General features: G+C 45.5%; 1 protein-coding gene across 7 annotated transcripts in view; it reads right to left on the bottom strand.

Moving 5' to 3' along the window:
* Window positions 1-26,955, bottom strand: part of LOC140702925 (uncharacterized) — a 208,957-nt gene that overhangs the window by 4,015 nt on the left and 177,987 nt on the right. For 2 of the 7 annotated variants that reach the window (XM_078382538.1, XM_078382537.1), the window contains one exon: window positions 22,904-26,851. In XM_078382538.1, coding sequence (XP_078238664.1) covers window positions 25,022-26,518 — 1,497 coding nt within the window. In that variant the 5' untranslated portion in view covers window positions 26,519-26,851 and the 3' untranslated portion in view covers window positions 22,904-25,021. Of the gene's footprint in view, window positions 1-11,509; window positions 11,631-12,813; window positions 12,908-14,237; window positions 14,518-22,903; window positions 26,852-26,955 lie in introns of those variants that run through there. The other 5 variants (XM_072984830.2, XM_072984829.2, XM_078382539.1 and 2 more) reach the window with 5 other exon arrangements.

Raw genomic sequence — 26,955 nt, 5'->3', positions numbered from 1 at the left:
TGGTCTATGCAAGAAGCCAATTTTCAGACAGTTAGACTTTTTATATTTTATTAGAAAAATAGAAATTAGTAAATGAATTTAAACAAGCAAACAAGACATCTTTTCATAATCATTTTAAAAAAAAACAAACAAACCCCAGCCATCACCACAAGGCATTTTCCTCTATAAAAATCAAAATAATAAACAGCTAACTACATTTTTGAACAGAGATCTGTCTTATTGTTAATTTGAAAAATAAAAGTTCATTCGGAGCTTTTCCTCTGGCATTCATTCCTCCGTGCTGGAATTTTCTCACTGTGTTTGGGCAGTCGTCCAGGCTGTCTTCTCTACATCTTCTCCCTCCTGTCTTCTCTCTCCCTCTCTTTAATCAAGAAGTTATGTCCTTGTTCCGTCTGGGTTGAGATAGTTACCTGGCGACGTGATAAAGGTCACCTTGTTCTTCATAGTTTTTCTCTACTGAAAAAGAACTGACCTTGGACATCTTGCTTCGTTCTAACTTGCACACAGACACAAACGGATTTCTAGCCTAACTTTGCTCCTATAAAATAAATCTCTATTCAGCTTTCATAATCAAATTCATGACAGCTTCGACCTGCGAATAGAGCCTCGACTTATGAAACAAAAAGAAAAGGGGAAAAAACTTTCCTGCCCTTTTTTTTGACGTAAGTTCATCTTAGGTCAAAAGAAGAAGAAAAATTCACCTGCTAGTGTTTGAATTATCTGGATTTGCATTAGTTCCGATGGGAACTAATGCCTCTACCTGCAAACAGTGCCTCAACCTATGAATGGAAAACAGCAGATACAGATTAAATGGTTTTCAATGGATTCCAATGCGAAAGATTGACTTGACTTGCGAACTTTTCAACATACGAACTTAATTCCAATACGGATTAAGTTCGCAAGTCAAGGTACCACTGTAGCTCTGGAGCTAATGAAGTGATTGGAACAAAGCTGAAAGGATGCTCAGCTGTGGGTGTGCCTGGAAGTGACAGGAAAGTCTGATGCCACAAAGTAAAATACTGCATAGGAACCTGGAATTTAAGATCTGTGAACCTTGGTAAGCTGGATGTGGTCAAACAGGAGCTGGCAAGAATAAACATTGACATACTGGGCATTAGTGAACTAAAATGGACAGGAATGGGCAAATTCAATTCAGACGATTATCATATGTACTATTGTGGGCAAGAATCCCAAAGAAGATATTTCTTTGTTTGTTTATTTATTTATTTATTTTTACCCCACCTATCTGGTCGGACGACCACAGATAGTCAACATAAAGTGTGGGAAAAGCTGTACTGGGATGCAATCACATAAATAATAGAATGATTTCAATACAAATCCAAGGCAGACTTTTCAGCATCACAGTAATCTGCGTTTATGTACCAACCACCAATCCCAAAGAGGCTGAAACTGGCCAATTCTATGAAGACTTACAACACCTTCTACAACTGACACCAAAGAAAGATGTTCTTCTCATTCTAGGGGACTGGAATGCTAAAGTAGGGAGTCAAGAGATAAAAGGAACAACAGGCAAGTTTGGCCTTGGCATTCACAATGAAGCAGGGCAAAGGCTAATAGAGTTTTGTCAAGAGAACAAGCTGGTCATCACAAACACTCTTTTCCAACAACACAAGAGGTGACTGTACACATGGGTATCACCAGGTGGGCAATGGCAAAACCAGATTGATTATGTTATCTGCAGCCAAAGATGGAGAAGCTCTATACTGTCAGCAAAAACAAGAGCTGGAGCTGATTGTGACACTCATCATCAGCTTCTCATAGCAAAATCTGGTCACATGGACCAGATGGGCGGGATGCAAATCAAATCAAATCAAATCAAATCAAATCAATTCAAATCAATCAATCAATCAATAAAATTCTAGCTTAAACTGAAGAAAGTAGGAAGAACCACTGGGCTAGTCAGGTATAATCTAAATCAAATCGCTTAGGAATACACAGTGGAAGTGAAGAACAGATTTAAGGAACTCAATTTGGTGGACAGAGTGCCTGAAGAACTTTGGATAGAGGCTCGTAACATTGTACAGGAGGCAGCAACAAAAACCATCCCAAAGAAAAGGAAATGCAAGAAAGCAAAGTGGCTATCAAGGCGAGAGAAGAGGGCCTTCTTAAATTAACAGTGCAAAGAAATAGAGTAAAATAATAGAAAGGGAAAAACCAGAGATCTGTTCAAGAAAATTGGAGATATTGAAGGAACCTTTTTTGCAAAGATGGACATGAGGCGGCAAGAATGAACAGAGGAGTTACTGTATACCAGAAAGATATGGATGTCCTGGGCAGCCCAGATAGAGCCATTGCTGATCTTGAGCCAGACATCCTGGAGAGTGAAGTCAAGTGGGCCTTAGAAAGCTTGTCTAACAACAAGGCCAGTGGAGGTGATGGCATTCCAGCTGAACTATTTAAAATCTTAAAAGATGATGCTGTTAAGGTGCTACATTCAATATGCCAGCAAGTTTGGAAAACTCAACAGTGGCCAGAGGACTGGAAAAGATCAATCTATATCCCAATCTCAAAGAAGGGCAGTGCCGTACAATTGAGCTCTTTCCCCACGCTAGCAAGGTTATGCTCAAAATCCTTCAAGGTAGGCTTCAGCAGTATGTGGACCGAAAACTCCCCAAAGTACAAGTTGGATTCCAAATTGCTAACATGTGCTGGATTATGGAGAAAGCCAGAGAGTTCCAGAAAAATATCTACTTCTGCTTCATTGACTATGCAAAAGCCTTTGACTGTGTGGACCACAGCAAACTATGGCAAGTCCTTAAAGAAATGGGAGTGCCTGACCACCTTATCCATCTCCTGAGAAACCTATATGTGGGACAGGAAGCAACAGTTAGAACTGGATATGGAACAACTGATTGGTTCAAAATTGGGAAAGGAATACGACAAGGCTGCATATTGTCTCCCTGATTATTTAACTTATATGCAGAATACATCATGACAAAGGCTGGAGTGGAGGAATCCCAAACCGGAATTAAGATTGCCGGAAGAAATATCAGCAACCTCAGATATGCAGATGATACCACTCTGATGGCAGAAAGTGAGGAGGAATTAAAGAACCTTTTAATGAGGGTGAAAGAGAGCTCAAAAATGGTCTGAAGCTCAACATCCAAAAAACGAAGATCATGGCCACTGGTCCCATCATCTTATGGCAAATAAGAGGGGAAGATATGGAGGCAGTGACAGATTTTACTTTCTTAGGCTCCATGATCACTGCAGATGGTGACAGTAGCCACGCAAGATCCAGAAACTGAAGCTCCAATATTTCCCGGAAAAGACTCTGATGTTGGGAAAGTGCGAAGGCAAGAGGAGAAGGGGACAACAGAGGATGAGATGGTTGGACAGTGTCACTGAAGCTACCAACATGAACTTGACCAAACTCCAGGAGGCAGTGGAAGACAGGAGGGCCTGGCATGCTCTGGTCCATGGGGTCACAAAGACTCAGACACAATCTAAGGACTAAACAACAATAAAGTGTGGATCATACAGTTACTTAAGGATTTAAATGTTAATGTAACTGAGCCTTTGTCTACTTTCATGGATAACACGGCATGTTTCAGTTTATTTGAGAATACAAGTGTAAAAGATAGAAGCAAACACATATGTACAAAATACTATGATACTGTAGAAGGTAGGCTGTAAAAGAGGAAAAAGTAAAAGATGAATTTTGCCCTGTTGTAAGAAGGTTCATCTTTTCCCTCAGGCAGCCCCTCCATTTCGGCGGGAAATATAAAAGGCTGAGTCTTTATAACTTTAACAGTAGAAACTTTATTTTCTCCAACTCCCTCCTGCACATCCTTGAACGATTCAAACGGTTTCAAACTGGGCAACAAGCCTGAATCAACATTGTTTAAACTGTGGTTAAAGTCCCAAGGTGTCAACGGCGCGGGACCCCATGAAGCCCCTTGGACTCCTGACGAGGGGGTGGGAGGCTCCTGATCGCACAGATTGTCCCACAACATCGATGTCTAATCCACCCCCTCTCGTCAGGACCCTCATCAAACGGCTTGGTCTTCCACTCACGCTCTCTTCGCAATTCCTCCTCTCTTGACGCCACGATCACGTTCCACTCTTTCACATATGGAGAAGTCTCTTTAATTGCTGGAGGATCGGGCAAAAGGCCACCCACTTTCAAATTTGGGAAATCTCTGATAAGCCCTTGGGTGCGAACCCTTTCAAAAGCCCTTCGTCTTTCCTCCTGCTTCTTCCTCTCATATGCCTCTACTACCGAACTGAACCACACCACCCCCTCCTTATCCTTATATTCCTCCTCAACTGTCACTCTAGACTCCTCCCACTCCCCTTCAGCTAAGCACACCTCTACCTTCCCCTCCCCCTCTTCCGCTGTCATCTCCTTTCCCTTTTCTTCTCCACTTTCACTGCTACGTGGTTGGTCCTTTTCTCCGTCCTTGCTTTCCATTTTCCTCTCTGCGGACGGCACACTTCTATCCACTACACCTTCACACCTGTTAACACCATAATGCTGACCTCTTCACAAAAGCTCTTCCAGAAGGAACACATGTAGTTTTGTCAAGTAGAATGGGGATTTTCCAAAGTTTATTTAGGTCAAGATATAAAAACCATCCCCCCAAAAAGGAACAGAGAGTACGAGACCCATTGCAAATGCAAACTAAACAAAGCAAAAAGCAATGAAGCATGCAAGACCTATTGTAAATGCAAAGAAAGCAAACCAAAAACTAATCAACTGTGCAACACCCATTGCAAATGCAAAAAAGCAAAGCAAAAAAACAATCAAGTGTGCAAGATCCACTGCAAATGCAAACAAAGAAAGCAAAAAGCAATCAAGCAGATTGTGTAAGATCGGAAATGGGGGAAAAATAAAAAGGAAACAAACTCCCCAAGACTCATCGGAAATGGGGGGTGTAACAGGCCGCCCTGACCTCACCTGTCCGTCACAGCTGGGCAGTGAATCATCAGCCAATGGGGTGACGGAGGGTGGAGCTGAAGAGGGAGGAGTTGGAAGAAAAAGGGGTGTGAAGAGAGTGTGAGAGATCAGATCTGGTGTGTGAGAGAGAAAGAGCTTGTTTTAGAGGCCTGTGTGCCTGAGTAGTCAGTGAGGGAAAGTCTGTGACTGACTAAATAAGAAACAGTGATTGACATCTTGATTAGCTATCTGTGATTTACATACAGTGGTGCCTCGCACAACTATGTTAATTGGTTCCAAAAAAACCCGTTCTGTGAAACATTGTTCTGTGAAACACCATTTCCCATAGGAATGCATTGAAAACCGGTTAATCCGTTCCAATTGGAACGGATTGCCGTCCTTAAGCGAAAATCCCCATAGGAAACATCGGTGAGGAAAACGCGGTTCCCCAATTGAAATACATTGAGGCCAGCTCAATGCATTTGAATGGGTTTGCGAAGTCCCTTTTCGCTCCTGTAAAAGTGCCTTAAACTGTTTGAAAAGTGTTTTCAGACCACCTCCTGAAACATATACAAACTTAATTTGGTGTTGTTCTGAGGCGTCGTTAATTTTTGGTGATTTTTTTTGTTTTTTCTCTCATTGAAATGCATTGGACGGACAGTTCAATAGAGTTCAATGAGAGAAAAAACAAAAAATCACCAAAAATTAACGACTACTCAGAACAACACCAAATTAAGTTTGCATAGGGTTCAGGAGGTGGGCTAACAATTGCAAGCATTTAAAACACTTTTCAAACAGTTTAAGGCACTTTTACAGGAGCGAAAAGGGACATCGTTGTGTGAAAATTCTCCATAGGAAACATCGTTGTGTGAGGTGGCAAATTTTTCAGGAAAAGCCATCGTTGTGTGAATTTATCATTGTGTGAGGCACTCGTTGTGCGAGGCACCACTGTATTTTATTTTGTTATACCAATAAACCTGTTTTGTTTTGAAGGAAACCTTTGTCCTTCTTAATTGGTTATTATAATTGGTGGCAGCGAGTGTGAAGTGGCATGGTGGGCATTCTGAGAGGCCTGAGTAGGCAGTGACATCAGAGTGGCCTGCTATGTCACAATAAAATTGGTGTCCAGTGGCGGGATTCGAAGATCCAGTGAAGCCTGGTACCGGAAAGGTGCCCAGAGCAGGGTATTTTAGTCAGGGAAGTCTGAGTAGACGCGTGGGTAACCTTCTAGGATTTGTCTCACAGGGGAGCAAGTCTAGTAGAAGGGCGCTGAAGCTCAGACTGGGGACTAAGATAGGGAAGCTCTGTGGTGACCATTTCTGTGGAGAGTGGCCCAAAGCAAAGGCTGTGGCAGATTGGCTGGCTTGTCCTGAGTTTAGGGAGAACTGTGAGGGGACAAAGCGGAGCCAAGGGCAGTGAGGCTGAGGGGACTCAAAACAGCTAAACCTGGGACAGGGGGAAGCTGTGTGTTTAAGATTTTGTTGCCTGAGGCAGAAAGAAAAATTCTGTTTTTGGCGAGAGGCCTAGCTGTAGTCAGAGGTCTAGTAACAGTAACTAGCTTGCCAGTGGATGAGTGCTGGAAGCTAAATTGTAACACAGACACTCACTGACAGTAAAAAAAGTGTATGTTTTAAATTTGAGGCTTGTAAATTGGAACAGAAGCCTACATAAATAAACATGCCTTCCATGCGGGGGAAAAAGCCTGCAGAGATGTCTCCTGAGGTGGCAGTTGGCTCAAATCAGGAGAGGGTAGGAACTCTGGGAGGAATTACCTCAGAGGGTAAAATGGAGACCTTGAGGAGGAAAAGATTCCTAGAATTTCAAGAATTCCAAAAATGGAAGTTACAAATGGAATTGAAATTGGATGCAATGGTGTTCTATGATGGGCAGGAGGCCAGTCAACTATCCTTTGAGCACAAAGAAAGGCAGTTAAGAGTTGGAAAAGTGGAAAGCAGAACAGAGGTCTGAGTATAGGCAGATGGAGATATACCTTAAGAAGAAATTAAAAATAGGTGATGGGGCTGAGGAAAAAGTTTTACAGCCCAACGCTGAAGCGGAAAAAGGTAATGATTTGGAAAGAAAGATAAAGCCCCAAACTGTTCAGGAACCAGGAGAAGGCACACATGTTATTATACACCTTCAAAACTTTTCTGAAGTAAAAGTGGGAAGAAAAACTTGGGAGGACAGCAAAAAGGAGCCCAAGGTTCACTTCAAGAACCAGCAGGCAAGTGGCGGTCATTTTGTAGGCAACCCCACAGAACAGGGCCAGCCAAAATACAAGCACTGGGAAGGCAAGGGAGATGAGACCCTTAGCCCAGAACAGAGAAACTTCAGGTCTTGCTTTGAAGGCAGAGAGAAAGGGCATTTAATTTCACAATGTGCCAAAGCCAGAGAAGGGGGTCAAAAAGCCAATTTACCCAAACCCAAGTCAGTGGGCTGCATGCAGCAAAACAAAGTTACCTCAGAGAATGGCGAGAGAGCAACTCATAATACAAGTACAGCTAGGGAAGAGGATCCTACTTCTGAATTAATACCAGTTAAGGTCTCCATAGAAAGTATAGTTAAAGGACCAAGGGTTTAAGAAAGTTTGCAAAAGTCAGTTAACCCCTGAGAGTCCTGAAGGGTTCTGCCTAGAAGAAGACCTTTTGGACAGAGAGGCCTCTGTGAATCCCAGTGGGGGAGGGGAAACTCACCTCAAGCAAATGATTGTTCCTCTCAAAGAGCAAGTGGGGATAGAGGAGCAGGGGCACACTGGTACCTTCGCAGATCATGTGGACATCACAAACACTGACCAGAGTTTAGTGCAAAACTTTTACTGCCCTGAAATGGAGGAGCAGTTAAAAGAATCTGGACAGAAGTGTGATGGAAGTCAGAGTCAAGGGGATTGCAGGGACAAAACTGACACCAAGCTATGTCCTTTACTGGTCATTTCAAACTCAGTTCAACGCAGTGGTTTGGACATAGTTGAACTCTTACCCAGATTTACCCTGAGGGGAAACAAAATCTGTCTGAATAGCATTGACTGTGCGGCATGTTATCCTGAAGCAGTTCCCCTGAGAAATATTGAGGCTCAGAATATGGTAGATGCTCTGCTGAGGCAAATGGGTAGCAGGAGGTTTGCTTCTGGGTTTGCCGAGTTGTTGGGAACCTATTTTCTTTATAAGATGATGCAAATAACCTCCCAAGTGAACAAGGGAGATTACATTGAACTGTTAAAGGGAAAAACAGGAAGGATCGTGGACCGGGTGAATACGATCAAGCCCTACTATAGAGAACAGAACCGGATTCGGTTTGCCATGAAGGGTGCAGACAATGGGAAACGTGACCTACCCTATTGGGAAGGTAGAGGGAAAGAAAACGATAACCCTGAAGATGTCAGAGTTAGTCCTGGACTTTTCCCTGAGCCACAAAATGAATTGAGGGCCTTGCAAGGGAGATTCCGGCAGGTTTCTTTCAGCAAGCCAGGGTTGTCCCAGGGAGTGGGGCACAAAATTGATACTAGAGATGTACCCCCACCAGCTGGTACTCCTTGTAGTGTTGCTGACCTAACACGCAAGAAGAGTGCAGATTGTATCCAGTGGACCGGCAGCTGCGAGGAGGCGTTCGCGAGGCTGATGGGGATGGTGATGACCAGTCCGGTCATGGGAGCTCCAGATTGGCAGCGCGAGTTCACCATTGTTAACGATGCGTCCAACACCGGGTTAAGACCCGTGCTGAACCAGAAGGACAGAGGACATCATCCTGTGGCGTACTTGTGCGGAAATCTACAGGCGGGCGAAGATCAGCTTTCGAGTGGTGAGGGAGAGTGTCTTGCAATCCTTCATTCTCTTCGCAAGCTTGGACCTTATGTTTGGGGAGGACATTTTGTCCTGTGTACTGACCATTCCCCATTATTGTGGCTAAGGACTATAAAGGCCAACAACAGTAAGCAGATGAGATGGGCTTTGCTTCTGCAGGACTTTGATTTCGAGGTTTGAGTGATAAAAGGGACTCAGAACTGTGCTGCAGATGCCCTCTCTAGAAGACCAGACGATTGAGGAAGACGGAAAATGGACTCTTAAATTGATTAAAGTTTGTTGTTCATGTACACCCTGATATATGTGATTTGTTGTAAATGCATATGTATTTGAATGTAAGTATAATTTTCTTATTGGATTCTAATATAGAGTGTATGTATGAGTGATCTTGGTAAGTGTTAATGAATGTATGAGTATGACTTGGAGATAAGATGTTTATTTAATGTTTATGAAAAGTTGTATTAAATGTAATATTGTTATTGGGTTAAATGTATCTTTGTACTGCTACTCGTTGTTTATAGAGGAAATCACTTTAGCTTTCCCCCATGAAACAACTTATTAAGGGGGGGGGTAATGTAACAGGCAGCCCTGACCTCACTTGCCGGTCACGGCTGGGCAGTGAATCATCAGCCAATGGGGTGACGGAGGGTGGAGCTGAAGAGGGAGGAATTGGAAGAAAAAGGGGTGTGAAGAGAGTGTGAGAGATCAGATCTGGTGTGTGAGAGAGGAAGACCTTGTTTTAGAGGCCTGTGTGCCTAAGTAGTCAGTGAAGGAAAGTCTGTGATTGAATAAATAAGAAACAGTGATTGACATCTTGATTAGCTACCTGTGATTTACATATTTTATTTTGTTATACCAATAAACCTGTTTTGTTTTGAAGGAAACCTTTGTCCTTCTTAATTGGTTATTATAATTGGTGGCAGCGAGTGTGAAGTGGCGTGGTGGGCATTCTGAGAGGCCTGAGTAGGCAGTGACATCAGAGTGGCCTGCTACGTCACAGGGGGAAACCCCCAAAAGCAACCAAACTTATCCAGACCCATTGGAAATGGGGGAAAAAAACAAAAAGCAACGAAACCCCCCAAAATCCATCAGAAATGGGGGAGAATCCAAAAAGAAAGGAAACCCACCAAGTCCCATCGAGGTGGGGGCATCTATCTTTTTTCTTGTGCTTCCTCATCTTCCTCCTTTTGGGGGGACATTTGGAGGGGGGCAGATGAGAAGTCTGGGAGGGGTCTCAATCCCCCCTCCCCCACTGAGCAAGACTCCAGGGCCCTTTCTCTGTGCATGTCCTGGGTCCTCCTTCGCTTTCATGCTAGGAGACCCCCTTCTTTCTCCAGATCCTGCAGGGACCCTTTTGGGGGGTGGCAACGGTGGAAAGGAGGGGGAGTCCCTCAGAGCTCTTTCCCTCCCACCAATTTCTCTTTCCTTAAGGTAACCCCCCCTCACCCCCGGGTGGCAAGCGGGCTATGGATTGCAGGGGGAAGGAGGGAGGGAGGGAGAGTGGGGGCTGCAAATGGGGAACACAACAGGGTCCCAGAAATGGGACTTTGGGGGAGAAGAGGATATCAGCTGGGTGCAACGGTGATCCCTTCCTCCCCCCTATGCCTGGCCTCCCCTCCTCAGCCTCTTCCCGATGTCCCTCCCCCTCCACTTTTCTCCCCTCTTGATGCCTATTTATGTAGTTACTTCACAAACCACCGTAACTATGTATAATTTTTATTTACACCAATAAAGATTCTATCTATCTATCTATCTATCTATCTATCTATCTATCTATCTATCTATCTATCTATCTATCTATCTATCTATCTATCTATCTATCTATCTATCTATCTATCTATCATAACTCCTATGAGGCCGGATGGAGAAAGGACCCTTAGATCTGCCCATTATTTAAAGACAAAAAATTCTTCTCCTATAAAGATTTCTTTAACACAAAACATAAGGACAATATACTCGTGCCTGGTGGATTTAGAAACAGGCCTCCCTGTAAGGACAGACTGGGTGTGGTGAGGGAACACAAATGGGGCGTTGAGATCTGGAAGCGGGACCGGTCCAACAGGGTTCAAAAGGCTCCATTGAAGGGAGGGTCAACCAGGCGGAAATGAAAGAACCTGCCCGGGAAATAAAGTGCTGGAGAGAGTTAATGGAGCCTCCATGACACGGGGCTGGAGTCGATGATCCAGAGGGTCCCTTCCCACTCGGCAGTTCTAAGAGGACGGGTAGACGCCAGAAGTGGCATCTCGCACCAGTGAAGGTACGATTTCTAACGCACGTCTCTAGTGGAAAAAGAGGTGAGTTTCAGGATTTCTGAGGGCTCTGGAAGAAACCTGAGGCATTTGGGGATATTTAATGAAACCAGAATGATTGCTAGGCAATCCGTAATCAAATCTCCAGAGTTAGCCTTACAAATCACTTTACGGAAGGGCTCAGGCAAATCTACTTTATACACCTTTTATAAGCTACGTGTTAGATGGCCAGAATATCACACTAGAGGAAAAATTAACAAAAAACCCTTCAGGCAGCTAAAGGAATGAAAGCTCCCCAGCTCCCCCCCCCTTTAATTTATTTATTGAGGAGGGGGAACCTTTCATAGTTATTGATGAGTAGCAAAGCTAATATCAGCCTCTGAGGCTCTTATATTTGGGGGGATCGTGAGCCAGGTTGAAATGTGAACATTTTAAGAGCATGTTTTGAAGCTCTTATATCCCACGTCTGCAATGGGACAGAGAGTGGGGTGGGAGGAGGAAGTAAGTAATGGGAATTACTATTGCATTGTATAAGTTATAGACATTTAAGGGAAAACATTTACCTGGAGAGAAGTCGTTCCCAGAAAACTCAAGCAGGAGGTCCTCGTGCAGAGATCTCTAGCCTTGATCCAGAAGATCCCACGCTCTGTTGGGATCAATACAGGGTCACCTCCTCAAAGGCCACTGGAATCAGGAAGGAGAAAACAGTCTTACTAGGTGGAAAAGGTCCCACAACGTCCCAACTCTGTTTGTTTGTTTAAAAGGTTTGAAAATCACAGGCATACTCTGAAGTTCAGCTTCAGTAAGCTGAGTCGCATGTCCAATTTTCTGACAAACAGGTCGGCTGATTTTGAAACACTGGGCCAGTAGAAACAAGTAGTAATTTTATTCAAGATTCTTTGGAGGTGAAGGTGGCCAGAAAAAAGAAGGGGCTCCCCAACCTCATTGCAAGGAGAGATGTACGTGGGGTGGGTGGGAAGGAAAAGTGAAGGAAGAAGAGGTGGAGCAAAAGAGAGATGCCCCACCCACCCTGAAACTCCTCCTCCTGGATGCCCCCTCCCCCTGAAAGGGAATCCGAAGGCTCCACAGCCAAGCATGGGCGAAGGAAGGCGGGGTGGGGAAAATCACCTGAAGAGTCGCCGCCTCTCCTTCCCTTTGGAAACCTTCCCCGCCAAAGGAAGGAAGGAAAGCAAAAAAGGAAAAGGGAGGTCTCTATGCACAGAAGAAAAAACAACAAACACCAGAGGATGATTGCCTGCACACACAAACACACATGCATGCATGCATACAAGCTTCCTGGTCCCCCTGGGTGGGACTGCGACCCTCCCTCTCTCCCCCGATGTATATCAACCCTGTAAAAACTACATATGAAAAAGACATGCTCTAATGTTTCAATTTCTTTATCGTCGCAGTGGCACAGTCGATTTTCATAAGGTATACTGTGGTAACGTTCCTCTAAAACTGCAGATGAAAGACAGTTAAATTGAGCTCCTGAAAAGACCTGCCGGTATTTTGGGATGGTTAGGTTTTCCAGGTAGTTAACTCTTTGGTGGAATTCGACATTTAGACCAAAGTTCACGGGTGAAGAGATTTTGCGGACATTGTAAACACCATTTCTCAATAAGGCTTTGGGATGACAAGCTGATGCTTTTATTCCAAACCCAAATGGGATTCTTGGGCAAATGCCCCGTACAAAAGTCCCTTTGTGGCCCAAGATGACCTGAGAGGTTTCACTGGGGAGGAAGGCAAACCAGAGTCAGCCCCGTCCCTTTGAGATGGCAGAGAGGGGTCACTTTTCTGCGCCCAACAGAAACATCGGGGGAAATTACCTGACTCGTGCCTAATCAACCGGGCTAAGCAAACATACCTGTTTCTTTCTTTGGAATTTAGGAATTCTCATTGGTAGCCCCCTTTCCTCCTGGTCAGAGGGCCTCAGGCCGCCCAGAATGTTAGAAACAGTCCTATGGGTTTTAAAAGGCAAACAGGCAGAGTGTGTGGAAGTGCTGGTTTTAAAAAAGGAGAAAACAACACCTCCCGCACAAAAGAGCCACAGAGTAGATGGGCGTTGGAGAAATCAGCTTTCCTGAGGATGACCTCCCTTTCCTTCATCCTTTCCTTCATCCGGCCTAAAGGCTGGCAGAAACAGGCAGCGACTCGGGTTCAGAAATGAATGACCACGGCTTCCTTTGAGCTACAGAAATCGTCCTCTTAGATTGCAAAACGAACAACTCTAGTGACCTGGAAGGGTATCTCTTCCCCAGAATAGCCTCATTCTGTCATTTCATTTCTCCCCCAAAAGTGCTAGTCGGTTGCAGAAACAGTTGCCACCCAAAACGCATCAACTCTCAGAGGCGCTGAATTTATTTATTTGATTTGTATCCTGCCCATCTGGTCTATGCCACCACTCTGAGCTGAAGCCACTGAAGCCTGGCAGACCCTGAGGGAGGTGGAAAGAACTCTTACCCCCCCCCCCAACACGAAAAGGTTTGTTTTAAAGAGCCTTTCCTGCCATGTCTCGCCCGCCCGGTTCCTCATCTGTCCAGTCATGATCTCAAGTCCTTCCCCCCCCCAGGCTGGACACTGCCTGCCCCCCCATCCACCCACTGGAGGTGTTTGGGGGGAGATTTGCCATCTGGATTCCTTTTCTCTTTTTTCAGGGAAATGACTTGGAGGAGAAGAAGGCGAGGGGGTGGAAGACTCCCCTTTTTGGCCTTCCTCTGCAAAGAGGAAGGCTCCTGGCCATCTTTCGACTTGCCCAGAGAGAAAGAGAGAGAGAGAGAGAGAGAGAGACGGAGCTCCCCCCTCCCTCATCCCTCGCCTCTCCCTGGCGGGGGTGGGATCCGGGCCCCAGGGATCCCCCTCTCCCCTTTGAATTCCCCCTCCGCCTCCCTCTCGAGGAGACCCAGAGGGAAAAAGCATTGCCTTGGCTTCCACTGGATAAACAGGCCTTTCTCAGTCTAAAGCTTTAAAGGAGGCGCTCAGCCAGGGAGAGTCCCTGCCCCGGGAGGCTTCCACGACTGGGGGGGTGGAGTCCCTTCCCCCCCCCCCGCCAGGCTCCACCTTGAAGGGACGTTTTGAGCCTCCCGCTCCTCCTAGAGAGACGCCTCGCCCGCCATCCTGAAAACTCAGCACCTCCTCCCCTGCGCGGTCGCCGGGTTGCCAGGCAACCCCTTCATAGACGCCTCCCAGAAAGACGCCTTGCCTGCGATCCTGAAACCTCTTGGGGAGAACTCAGACCCCACCCCCACCCCCACCTCTCCCAGGGACGGGGGGGGGGATTTTTCTACTTACCAGAAGGGCCCCTAAAACTTGCCCAACCGCCTTCCTGAGGGGAGAGCTTCCGGCCGCCTTCTCAACTGCGCACGCGCCACAACCCCTCCCCCCCTGGATGTGGGGAAGAGGAGCGCATGCGTAAGAGGGAGACCGAGCGCAACAGCCAGTGAGGGGATCTTGCGCGTGCGCAGATACGGGCCATGGGCGAGCTTGGAGGGCAGCCTGACGCCCTGGAGGGCTTCCGCCCAGCAACGGGTGACGCACGAGAGGAGCGAGTTCTCATTGGGTCTCCATTGTTCTTCGGGGAGAGGCCGCTCTGCAGGGGGAGGGGAGGGGCTTCCTCGCGAGTTTCCCGCCAGAGGACGGGCGAGGAGGTGAGCCCTCCGTCGGGGGTGGAGGAGCGCTTTTTGGGGGGGGGCTAAGGAGTTGCAGAGATCGAGAGGACCATCTCTTCTCTTCTCCACCCCCCCCCCGCCAACCCCAGGGACCCTTACAATCCACTCGTTTGAGGGAGGGGGCGAGGGGGGGTCCCTTTGTTTTGGTCCCCGACCTCCTCCTCTTCTTCCTCCTCGCACGGGGGGGGCTAAATTGGGAGGGGGTCCGAATGGGAAGTCTGGGAGGGGCCTCGATCCCACCCTCCCCGAGACACCCGGGCCTTTTTCTCTGTGCGTGTGTCTGGTGGGTCCTTCTCAACCCCCTTCTTTCCGTTTCTCCCCCTCCCGCAAAGAATGGAGAGAGAGAGAGGAGGGGGGGAGGGGGCGTCTCCTCTTTCCTCTCTCCACAGCCCCCCCCCCGCCTTCCTTCCGGGCTTCTCTCCAACCGCCGGCCTTGGGGGGGGGAGGGGAAAAGGGCGGGAAGGAAGAGAACGCACCATCCGCCCACGGTGGAGGGGGGGTTTGGTCGCTTTTCCCCTCAGGAGGGGAACTGAGGCGAGTGGGGGGGGCTCTCCCTTCCCTTGGAAGCCTCCCCCGTTCGGAGCCTCCTTCTCTGAGGGGATTCGCCCGAGGTTGTTTCCCTTCAGGAGCGAAAGGAGGAGGCGCTTCCTTTGCCAAGGGATGGGGTTTCTCTGCCCTCTTCCCTTTACATTCCTTCCTAGCAGGGAAAAGTTCACGCAGGGCACAAGGGGGGGGGGGAGGCTCTGCTTTGCCATCTCTTCCCGCCCGGACTCCTGGGGTCTCAAGAGGACAAGGCTGAAGGGGGGGGGGGGGAGAGACTGCAGCCCCTGGCTCCGCTCAGGGAAGAACAACGGAGGCCCAATGAGAGCTCGCTCCTCTTGCGCATCACCCGTTGCTGGGCGGAAGCCCTCGAGACCATCTTTCCTTGGGTGTCCCAATGCCTTATTATGCCGTCCATGAGGGGGTTGCCTGGCAACCCGGCGACGGGCAGGGGAGAGGTTCTGGCTCCACCCAGAAGACAATGGAAGGACCAATGAGAGCCCGCTCCTCCTTCCACATCACCTGTCTCCGGGCGGAAGACCCTCTGGAAGGCTTGCTGAGCAAGAACCCCGTTTCCCCCACCCCCTTTCTTCCCCATAGTTTGACTGACAAGCTGCCCTCCAAGCCCACCCACGGCGCTCCCTCCGCATGCGCTCCTCTTCCCCACAGAGGGGGCGTGTGTTAGCCAGTAGGGGAGGGGTGCTGTGGCACGTGCACAGTTGAGAAGGAGGCCTATTGAGCAGCAGTATAGAGTGGTGTGATCCATCATTCTAACATGTTCCTGCTCATCCTGCAAAATCTGGCGAATTCCCAGTATCTTCTTGTTCTTGGTGGCTCAGAAGTAAGCTCCACTGAGTTCGGCAGCCTTTAATTCCAGGTTAATGCCTTTGGGAATGGAGACTTCATTGGAGAGGACTGCGGACTGAAAGCATTATAGTACCGGCCTCTCTCTGGAAGCAGGACTGAAGCATGAAACCCCCAGATCTTTCTTTCTTTGGGCCAGAAGCAACACAGAACCATGAAGAGCTTTATCAGATCGTTCCCCCCCCCCATTAACAGGCAACATCAAGAAGATCTGAGGCAGCCAGCATTAAATCTTTCATCAATACACGTTGAGGGGCCTTGAGGATGCTGACCAAGGTGCGAAGAGGCCGGTTCCTCTATGAATGTGGGCGCAAAAGCCCCCTTTTCTTAGATTCACTCGGTTTCTTCTTCCCACTCCTTTCTGTAGCCGGCTATAAGTGACTTCCAGGTAACCCAGTTCTCTGTGTGACTGAGGGCTAGATGTTTTCCCGAGGTTCTACCCATTTTAAGCATTGTTCTTTCCTTCCACATTATAGCCCTGGCATCCTCTGCTATTTCTACAGAAGTCACCAAGGTCATGAATAACGTTTCCTTGATTTTATTTGGGGAGGGGAAGAGCCAAAGAGTGGAGGCATATTTTGAGGCACAGGCTTTTGGGTCTTTTGTTCTCAGCTGCCACTTCCCTCAATAGGTCACTCTGATGCAACACCTGCTAGGTAAGAGATTATATCCATAGGGGTTGGTTTCAGGGATCCAGTAACAATTCTGTAGCTTTCATAGGACAAAATACTGTTATGTAAACACAATAAATTAAAATAAGAAACACTACTAAGGTGGGCTACGGTGGGCTAGCCCCATCTCCTTCTTTCTCTTTAATTACATCCTCTCTCAATCAAGGTCCTTTCTCTCCCATCATCATGGAATCAAAATCCAGAACAGAAGAACAACCACCAAATCCTTCTTTCACATAACCCATTGTCTATTTTCTACCCTCTCTAACTCCTCCCTTCTTCTTGACAATTCTGGCTGTTAACCAATTAGCCTCAAGGGGCTGTAACACCTTCCTCCTCCCTTAATTCCTATGAAAGTCCAGGTGTTTTATCTCTTCTCCAATTAGCTCAGGCCCCTTGATTCGGCCTTCATTGCTGTCTTGAACCAGGCTGTAATGGTCTTCAGAAAAACATTCTCAAAGCACTTAGAAAAACACATTCCAGTGTCTCTCAAATCATCTTCACACAGAACCGGTCTGACTCCATCTTACATTTCTCTGACTACACATCTCATCATCATGACATTCATCACTCACCTACACTTGTTGATGCTGCCTCCATACATTTTTCTGCTTTGTCTTCCATTTCCCTTTGTTGCAGTGACTACTCCCTTAAGGAAAAATGCAAAAGCAGGATATATTGAATTCTCTGATCAGAGGCTGCTGTTTAGGGCTCAACATTGCTATATAATCACAGCCTAAATATATTTTTCTGCCCTGTACATAGAGGTCATCTCTTTAGCAGATATTAGTTCCTTGTTTTGATTTGAAAAGCTTTCTTGAAACTCAAAACAAAAAAATAAAACTTACAGGCTTGCTCCATCCCAGGCGGTGCAAATCCCTGCAGTTTGGAAACTCATGTTCTGCATTAACCCCAATACGACTCTTCCATGGTTGTTCCATACTAGGAAACAACACTGGAAAATGAATCTATTAAGTGTGTCAGCCTAGTCTAGTAGAAGCTGAGACTTCTATATATTTTTTAACCAGAAGAACCTATTTAAATAAATTTATAGAAATTATTGTCATTTACTCTCCTTAAATGGGCCACTGGGTCATTTTGCTTGTCAGCAAGTTTACAGTGCAATGCATCATTGGCTGGCAGCACACCTTGACCCAGGGAACGCCTAAATATGCTCACAATTACTTTTCACTCTTTCAGGAGGCTCCTTCTATGTCACTTCTATGGTAGCACATAATATAATTTTAAAATGGTGTTTTATTCAGCTGCTGCACATGAGCAAATAAATGTGTATTTAATGATGTTTGTAATAGCTCTTCTGCATTCACAGAAATCTATTGATCAGTTTCAACAAATTGTGGCATTATATACCTTACCAATGCTGAGGAGATTGAAATTGACCAATTCTATGAAGACTTACAACACCTTCTAGAACTGACACCAAAGAAAGATGTTCTTCTCATTCTAGGGGACTGGACCGTAATCAGATTGATTATATTCTCTCCAGCCAAAGATGGAGAAGCTGGTCATCACAAACACTCTTTTCCAACAACACAAGAGGCGACTCTACACATGGAAATCACCAGATGGGCAATACCAAAATTTATATTCTGTGCAGCCAAAGATGGAGAAGCTCCATACAGTCAGCAAAAACAAGACCTGGAGCTGATTGTGGCTCTGATCATCAGCTTCTCATAGCAAAATTCAAGCTTAAACTGAAGAGAGTAGGAGAAAACACTGGGCTACTCAGGTATAATCTAAACCATATCCCTTATGAATACACAGTGGAAGTGAAGAACAGATTTAAGGAACTGGATTTGGTGGACAGAGTGCCTGAAGAACTTTGGATAGAGGCTCGTAACATTGTCCAGGAGGCAAAAATAAAAACCATCCCAAAGAAAAGGAAATGCAAGAAAGCAAAGTGGCTGTCCAACGAGGCCTTAGAAATTGCAGAGAGGAGAAGGGAAGCAAAATGCAAGGGAGATACAGAAAGTTACAGAAAATTGAATGCAGACTTCCAAAGAAAAGCAAGGAGAGACAAGAGGGCCTTCTTAAATGAACAATGCAAACAAATAGAGGAAAATAATAGAAAAGGAAAAACCAGAGATCTGTTCAGGAAAAATGGAGACATTAAAGGAATCTTTTGTGCAAAGATGAACATAATAAAGGACAAAAATGGGAGGGACCTCACAGAAGCAGAAGACATCAAGAAGAGGTGGCAAGAACAAACAGAGGAACTATACCAGAAAGATTTGGATATCCCAGACAACCCAGATAGTGTGGTTGCTGACCTTGAGCCAGACATCCTGGAGAGTGAAGTCAAGTGGGCCTTAGAAAGCATGGCTAACAACAAGGCCAGTGGAGGTGATGGTATTCCAGTGGAACTATTTCAAATCTTAAAAGATGATGCTGTTAATATGCCAACAAGTTTGGAAAACTCAACAGTGGCCAGAGAACTGGAAAAGATCAGTCTACATCCCAATCCCAAAGAAGGGCAGTGCCAAAGAATGCTCCAACTACTGTATATATGCACTTATTCCGCACGCTAGCAAGATTATGCTCAAAATCCTCCAAGGTAGGCTTCAACAGTATGTGGACCGAGAACTCCCAGAAGTGCAAGCTGGATTTCGAAGGGGCAGAGGAACTAGAGACCAAATTGCTAAAATGCACTGGATTATAGAGAAAGCCCGAGAGTTCCAGAAAAACATCTACTTCTGCTTCATTGACTACGCAAAGGCCTTTGACTCTGTCGACCACAACAAACTATGGCAAGTCCTTAAAGAAAAGGGAGTGCCTGACCACCTTATCTATCTCTGGAGAAACCTATACGTTGGACATGAAGCAACAGTTAGAACTGGATATGGAATAACTGATTGGTTCAAAATTGGTAAAGGAGTATGACAAGGCTGTATATTGTCCCCCTGCTTATTTAACTTATATGCAGAATACATCATGCGAAAGGCCGGAGTGGAGGAATCCCAAACCGGAATTAAGATTGCTGGAAGAAATAACAACCTCCGATATGCAGATGATACCACTCTGATGGCAGAAAGTGAGGAGGAATTAAGGAATCTTGTAATGAGGGTGAAAGAGGAAAGTGCAAAAACCGGTCTGAAGCTCAACATCAAAAAAACTAAGATCATGGCCACTGGTCCCATCACCTCCTGGGAAATAGAAGGGGAAGATATGGAGGCAGTGACAGATTTTACTTTCTTGGGCTCCATGATCACTGCAGATGGTGACAGGAGCCCCAAAATTAAAAGACGCCTTCTTCTTGGGAGGAAAGTGATGACAAACCTCGACAGCACCTTAAAAAGCAGAGTCATAACCTTGCCAACAAAAGTCCAAATAGTCAAAGCTATGGTTTTTCCTGTTGTGATGTACAGAAGTGAGAGCTGGACCATAAAGAAAGCTGACCGCTGAAGAATTGATGCTTTCGAACTGTGGTGCTGGAGGAGACTCTTGAGTGTCCCCTGGACTGCAAGGAGAACAAACCTATCCATTTTGAAGGAAATCAACCCTGAGTGTTCACTGGAAGGACAGATCCTGAAGCTGAGGCTCCAATACTTTGGCCATCTTATGAGAGGAGAAGACTCCCTGGAAGAGCCCCTGATGTTAGGATAATGTGAGGGCAAGAGGAGAAGGGGACAACAGAGGACGAGATGGTTGGACAGTGTCATCGAAGCGACCAACATGAATTTGGCCCAGTTCCGGGAGGCAGTGGAAAACAGGATGGCCTGGCGTGCTCTGGTCCATGAGGACTTTGAAAACAAAACCTAAATATTGTTTCATATGACATATCATTGCATGTACTATACCTCTATAATTTGTATGCAGAATCAAAAATGTTTCAGTGATGACAAACCTCAAAAGCATCTTAAAAAGCAGAGCCATCACGTTGCCAACAAATGTCTGCATAGTCAAAGCTATGGTTTTTCCTGTAGTGATGTATGGACCATAAAGAAAGCCGACTGCCGAGGAATTTATGCTTAGAAAGAGCCTCGTGGCACAGTGGTTAAACTGCTGTACTGCAGCCAAAACTGTGCTCACAACCTGGGGTTCAATTCCAGGTCCGGCTCAAGGTTGACTCAGCCTTCTATCCTTCCAAGGTGAGTAAAATGAGTACCCAGTTTGTTCGGGGGGAGGGGGGCAATGCGTAGCCTGCATAATCAGCTTGTAAACTGCCCAGAGAGTGCTTGAAGCACTGAGGCAGTACATAAGCAGCATGCTTTGCTTTTGCTTTGCTTTTGAATTGTGGTGCTGGAGGAGGCTCTTGAGAGTCTCCTGGACTGCAAGGAGAACAAACCTGTCCATTCTAAAGGAAATCAACCCTGAGTGCTCACTGTAAGGACAGATCCTGATGCTGAGGCTCCAATACTTTGGCCATCTCATGAGAAGAGAAGACTCTCTGGAAAAGACCCTGATCTTGGGAAAGTGTGAAGGCAAGGGGAGAAGGGGACAACAGAGGATGAGATGGTTGGACGGTGTGATTGAAGCTACCAACATGAATTTGGTCCAACTCCGGGAGGCATTGGAAGATAGGAGGGCCTGGCGTGCTCTGGTCCATGGGGTCACAAAGAGTCAGACACGACTAAATGACTACACAGCAACAAAAAAGTATCTCTTATTTCAAATGATTTAATATAATAAAATGTTCTTCTGCCATCTCTGTTAACTAAAGAAGTCAGCAACTGAGGATGCCATATTGTGACAGCTCCGACCCTTTTGTTTTAACCAGCTGTCCCTTTTTGCCTTCTCATTATTCCCCCCCCCGCTTCCAATTCTGCAAGTCTGTTTGCAGTAGCCTATTAAAAAAGTTTTGCTGCACAAGGAGAAATTAGAGAACCTCAGCAATTCTTATTTTCGACCATTGTATTTAGAATGTAGGTAACCTAGTTCTCTGCTGGCTGGATAGAGCAATAAGTTGGGTCCTTGACTGCTGAGATACATTAAACAGACTCCTGTAGCCGCTTTGATCAGGAAGGAGCAGCTGCAGAATAATGCAACATTACAGAGTCCACCTCATGACCTAAAGACAGTGGTTCCCAACTTTGGGTCCCCAGATGTTCAGGGCTAGGAAATTGTTTGTAACTTCGGACATAAGCCAAAAGAAGAAAAGTGTGGCTATGTACATAAAGAAAGAACTGGAACCAAAACTAATTTTTGCCTCAGACAATGGAAGGATACTAATGGTGGAAATCCAAAGAGAATAAAAGAAAATGCTAATTACCTGTATTAATATTTACGCGCCAAATGGAAATCAAGAAACTTTTTTTAAACAACTGCAACTAGAACTAACAAATAAAGATTATGACTACTATTGTGTGATAGGAGATTTAAATGTTTTTGACAAAGAACTGGACACAAAATCAGATAAAATAACCAAAAAAAAGAGAGAGGAACAATCTCAATAAATTTTCTACAACTGGTGGAAGAGGTTAGTATCATAGATGCTTGGAGGACATGTAATCCAAAGTAAAGAGACTGTACCTTTTATTCGAACAGACATAAATCGTGGTCAATAATTGATGCATGTTGGATCTCAACAAGCCTAATGAAAGAATTGGAGCAAATAGATATTTTACCTAACACATTTGCAGAACACAGACCAATTTCATTACAATTGGGTAGTAAATCCAATTTAATTAGAAGCTCAATACTTCACATTTAAAAAGGAGGAATTTATTAAGCAAATAAAAGAAGACATGGACTTCTTCAAACAAAATACGAGTCCAGAAACATCAATGACAATGGTTTGGGAGGCAAGTACCCAACTCCGGGAGGCCGTGGAACACAGGAGGGCCTGGCATGCTCTGGTCCATGGGGTCACGAAGAGTCGGACATGACTTAACGACTAAACAACTCCTTAAGATACCCATTGGGGGGAACATTGAGTCAGGAGGGCGGTAGAGGAGCTTCTTTACTCGGTGCAGATCAAACAGGAACCAGACGTAGGAGTACGCCCACACGTCTCTTTCTCTCCTTTAACCCCCCCCAACACCTTTATGGTCTCCCAGGACCATACTTGCCAAGGGGGCTCCTCATGAGTTTTGGGTGGACAACATTGTTGGGGTGATGGGTGGAGAGAGAGGGGAGTGGGGGGGTTTCAATTGCAGAGGGTATTGATGAATGTCTCCTCCACAAGGAGGAGGTAAGAAGTGGGATACCCCAAGGCTCAGTCCTTGGTCTGGTGCTCTGCAACATGAGTAACAACTTGGATTAAGGAAGTTATTTATTGATTTGATTTGATTGATTTAACTGATTTATATATACCGCCCATCTGGGCACTTTACATAACATAATAAAAAAGACAATACCACAAGAAGACAAAGTATAAATTGCTCAAAACAAAATTAAACAAATGAAAATCGTATCAATAAACATGAATATTAAGAAGTGAAAGGAACAGATGGCGGGGTTGAACAATAAAATGAGTCAAGATAGTCAACAATAAGATGAGTCAACTACCCAGCTGGGAAGATCTTACTGGAGAGGCCAGTCCAGCCAGAAGAAAACATTCTGTCAGATAACAAGGTCCCAAACTGTTTAGGGTTTTGTATGTTAACACCATTACCTTGAAACTGGCATGGAAACAAACAGGTAACCTGTGCAGGGCAGCCAAGGTGGGGGAAATACGCTGATGTCTCCTCAGACCACTTAGCAATCTGGTGGCTGAGTTCTGGACCCGTTGGAGTTTCTGTGATAGCCCCAAGGGCAGCCCCACATAGAGAGCATTGCAGTAGTGTAATCACCAGACTACCAGTGCATGGACCAGCGTGGTGATGGGCCCGGTGTCAAGGTAAGGATGCAGCCGAGTGATTCACCTTTGATGAAAATAGGCGGTGCAGACCACAGACACTCACTGGGACTCCATTGATACTGCTTGGTCCAAGAGTACGCCCAAACTGTGCACCTCATCCTTCATGGTAAGAGAGACCCCCACCAAAGGAAAGGGAGGCTCCCAAACCAGAGAAAATAGGGACCCCAGACAAAGGATTTCTACCTTCTCCGGGTTCAGCCTCAGCCTATTATCCTTCAACTACCCCAGTAAAGCATCCAGGCAGCACTCAAGGAATGGGACAGCATCCACCACAGAAGGGTGGAAGGAGAAATACAGCTGGGTGTCATCTGCATATTGATGGCAAGAAGCTCCAAAAATCCCACCGACCTTTCCCAGTGGCCTCATATAAGTATTAAATAGCATTGAGGAGATAACTGACCCCTGCGGGACTCCACAATTTAGAGTCCATAGAGCAGACAGCATCTCCTCAAGCTGCACCCTCCAAGGAGGATACCATGGTTTCCAAGAACTCAAGAGCTCCTCCTGTGGCCCTAGCCTTGGCATGAACATTAGAATCTCCCAGGACAAGAAATCTCGGGAACCTCAATGCCAATGCTGAGACAAGGCATGTCTGCTCCGGAGAGGAGAGTGCTGGGTTGCAAAAACATGGTAAGCCAGCATCCTCCCAAAGCTGTCCCTGGCTCCCACCAACATGTGGAATGTGAGGAATGCTTGTCAGATTTGTGGATGACATAAAATTCGGTGGAATAGTGAATATCCTGAAAGACCGAAACAAAACTCTAAATGATCTTGATACGCTGGAGCACTGGGCTGAAAACTACAAAATCGGAACAGATCGTAAAGCGGTCATTGTGCTAGCACCTAGAAAAGAAGGCAGTAATAACTAGAAACCAACACAGATTTGTCAAGTTGAGATCCTGAAAACTTATTCAATAACTTTTTTTATCAGGTAACCTCCTGGATAGACAGAGGAAATGTTGTAAGTGTATTCTATGTTAACTTCAGCAAAGCTTTTGAGCATGTGCCCCATGATATCCTGATCAGCTAGCTTTACTAGGATAGATCAAGTGTAAGATGGATGAACAGTTGGCTATAGAATCATACTCAGAGGATGATGATTAATAGGTCCTTCTCTAACTTGGAGGAGGTCACAAGTAGGGTACCCCAAGGATCAGTCCTGGGCCTGGTGCTCTTCAATATTTTTTATTTATGATGTGAATTGGGGGTGCAGGGAATGTTAATCAAATTTGCGAATATCACAAAATTTGGTGGAGTAGCCAGTACCCTGGAAGACAGGGAAAAAAAATCAAAATGAGCTTCATAGGCTGGAGCACTGGGCCGAAAACAACAGAATGAAATTTGACAAGGAGAAGTACAAAGTACTGCACATCAGAAAAAGAAATCAATTGCACAGTTATGTCAATCAATTCCATCTTAAGAGGAAAACCTGGCTTAGCAAAAATACAAACAAGAAGGATCTGGGAATTGTCATGGATCACAAGCTAAATATGAGACAACAGTTTGATGTGACTACAAAAAAGGCAAATGCATTTTAGGCTCACTGTGAGTTCTTTGATGGGAACTCAGGTGACTGCTCTGACTGAAGCTCTTTCCACATTGCATGCATTGATATGGTTTCTCCCCAGTGTGAGTTCTTTGATGTGAACTCAGGGAACTGCTGTGACTGAAGCACTTTCCACATTCCATGCATTTATATGGTTTCAGCCCACTGTGAGTTCTTTGATGGCAACTCAGGTGACTGCTCTGACTGAAGCTCTTTCCACATTCCATGCATTGATATGGTTTCTCTCCGGTGTGAGTTCTTTGATGGGAACTGAGGTCACTGCTACGACTGAAGCTCTTTCCACATTCCATGCATTTATGTGGTTTCTCCCCAGTGTGAGTTCTTTGATGGGAACTCAGGTGACTACTCTGACTGAAGCTCTTTCCACATTTCATGCATTTATATGGTTTCTCTCCGGTGTGAGTTCTTTGATGGGAACTGAAGTCACAGCTACGACTGAAGCTCTTTCCACATTCCATGCATTTATGTGGTTTCTCCCCAGTGTGAGTTCTTTGATGGGAACGTAGATGAGTGGTGCGACTGAAGCTCTTTCCACATTCCATGCATTTATATGGTTTCTCCCCAGTGTGAGTTCTTTGATGGGAACTGAGGTCACTGCTACAACTGAAGCTCTTTCCACATTCCATGCATTTATATATTTTCTCCCCAGTGTGAATTTTTTGATGGGAAGTCAGGGAACTGCTGTGACTGAAGCTCTTTCCACATTCCATGCATTTATATGGTTTCTCCCCGGTGTGAGTTCTTCGATGGGAAGACAGGGAACTGCTGTGAGTGAAGCTCTTTCCACATTCCATGCATTTATATGGTTTTTCCCCAGTGTGAGTTCTTCGATGTGAACTCAAGTTACTCCTCTTATTGAAGCTCTTTCCACATTCCATGCATTTATATGGTTTCTCCCCAGTGTGAGTTCTTCGATGTGAACTCAAGTTACTCCTCTTATTGAAGCTCTTTCCACATTCCATGCATTTATATGGTTTCTCCCCAGTGTGAGTTCTTTGATGGGAATTCAGGTATCTGCTACAATTGAAGCTCTTCTCACATTCTGTGCATTTATATGGTTTCTCCCCAGTGTGAGTTCTTCGATGTGAACTCAGCTGACTGCTCTGACTGAAGCACTTCCCACATTCCAAGCATTTATGTGGTTTCTTCCCATGGTGAGTTCTTTGATGGGCACTGAGACTCTTGCCGTGACTGAAGCACTTCCCACATTCCAAGCATTTATATGGTTTCTCCCCTGTGTGTGTGCATTGATGGGAACTGAGGTTATTACTGTGAGCAAAGTTCTTTCCATATTCCATGCATTTATATGGTTTCTCCCCAGTGTGAGTTCTTTGATGGGAAGTCAGGCTACAGTTCTGACTGAAGCTCTTTCCACACTGTAGGCATTTGTATGATCTCTCACCTGTCAGGGATGTTTCACTTGAACTACAATCACTATGCATTGTGTAGTCCTTTCCTTGTTCGCTGCATTGACTTCGTTTCTCCTCTGGGTGGACTTTGTCAAGTCTATTGTCATCTGAGGCACCCCTGAATGTTTATCTGCCCAGGGAACCTTTTCTCCTTCCTTTTCCCTCTTGCTTTTTTCAGATGATCAGAAGTGCATCAACATCAGTAGCAGGAGGAGCTGGAGATATCTTTTTCCCTCTTCTTTTCTGGCTTCCTTTCTTCACTTTTTCGCCTTTTAAGTCTTTCAATTTTTGTTTGTCCTTTATATTTCATTTTTTCCACTGAGAGAATGACTGGCTAAATACAATTCCATTTGTCCTCTTCGTCACCTGATGGAAAGAGAAAAAGAGATGAAAGAGGTTTCCTATGTTTAAAAAGGAGAGCCAGGGACCTGCAGACCTCTCATCTTGACATCCATCTTAGGGAAAATTCT

The sequence above is a fragment of the Pogona vitticeps genome, chromosome Z, assembly GCF_051106095.1.
Source record: "Pogona vitticeps strain Pit_001003342236 chromosome Z, PviZW2.1, whole genome shotgun sequence".
Classification (NCBI taxonomy): domain Eukaryota; kingdom Metazoa; phylum Chordata; class Lepidosauria; order Squamata; family Agamidae; genus Pogona; species Pogona vitticeps.
This window is presented reverse-complemented; position numbering and strand designations above follow the sequence as displayed.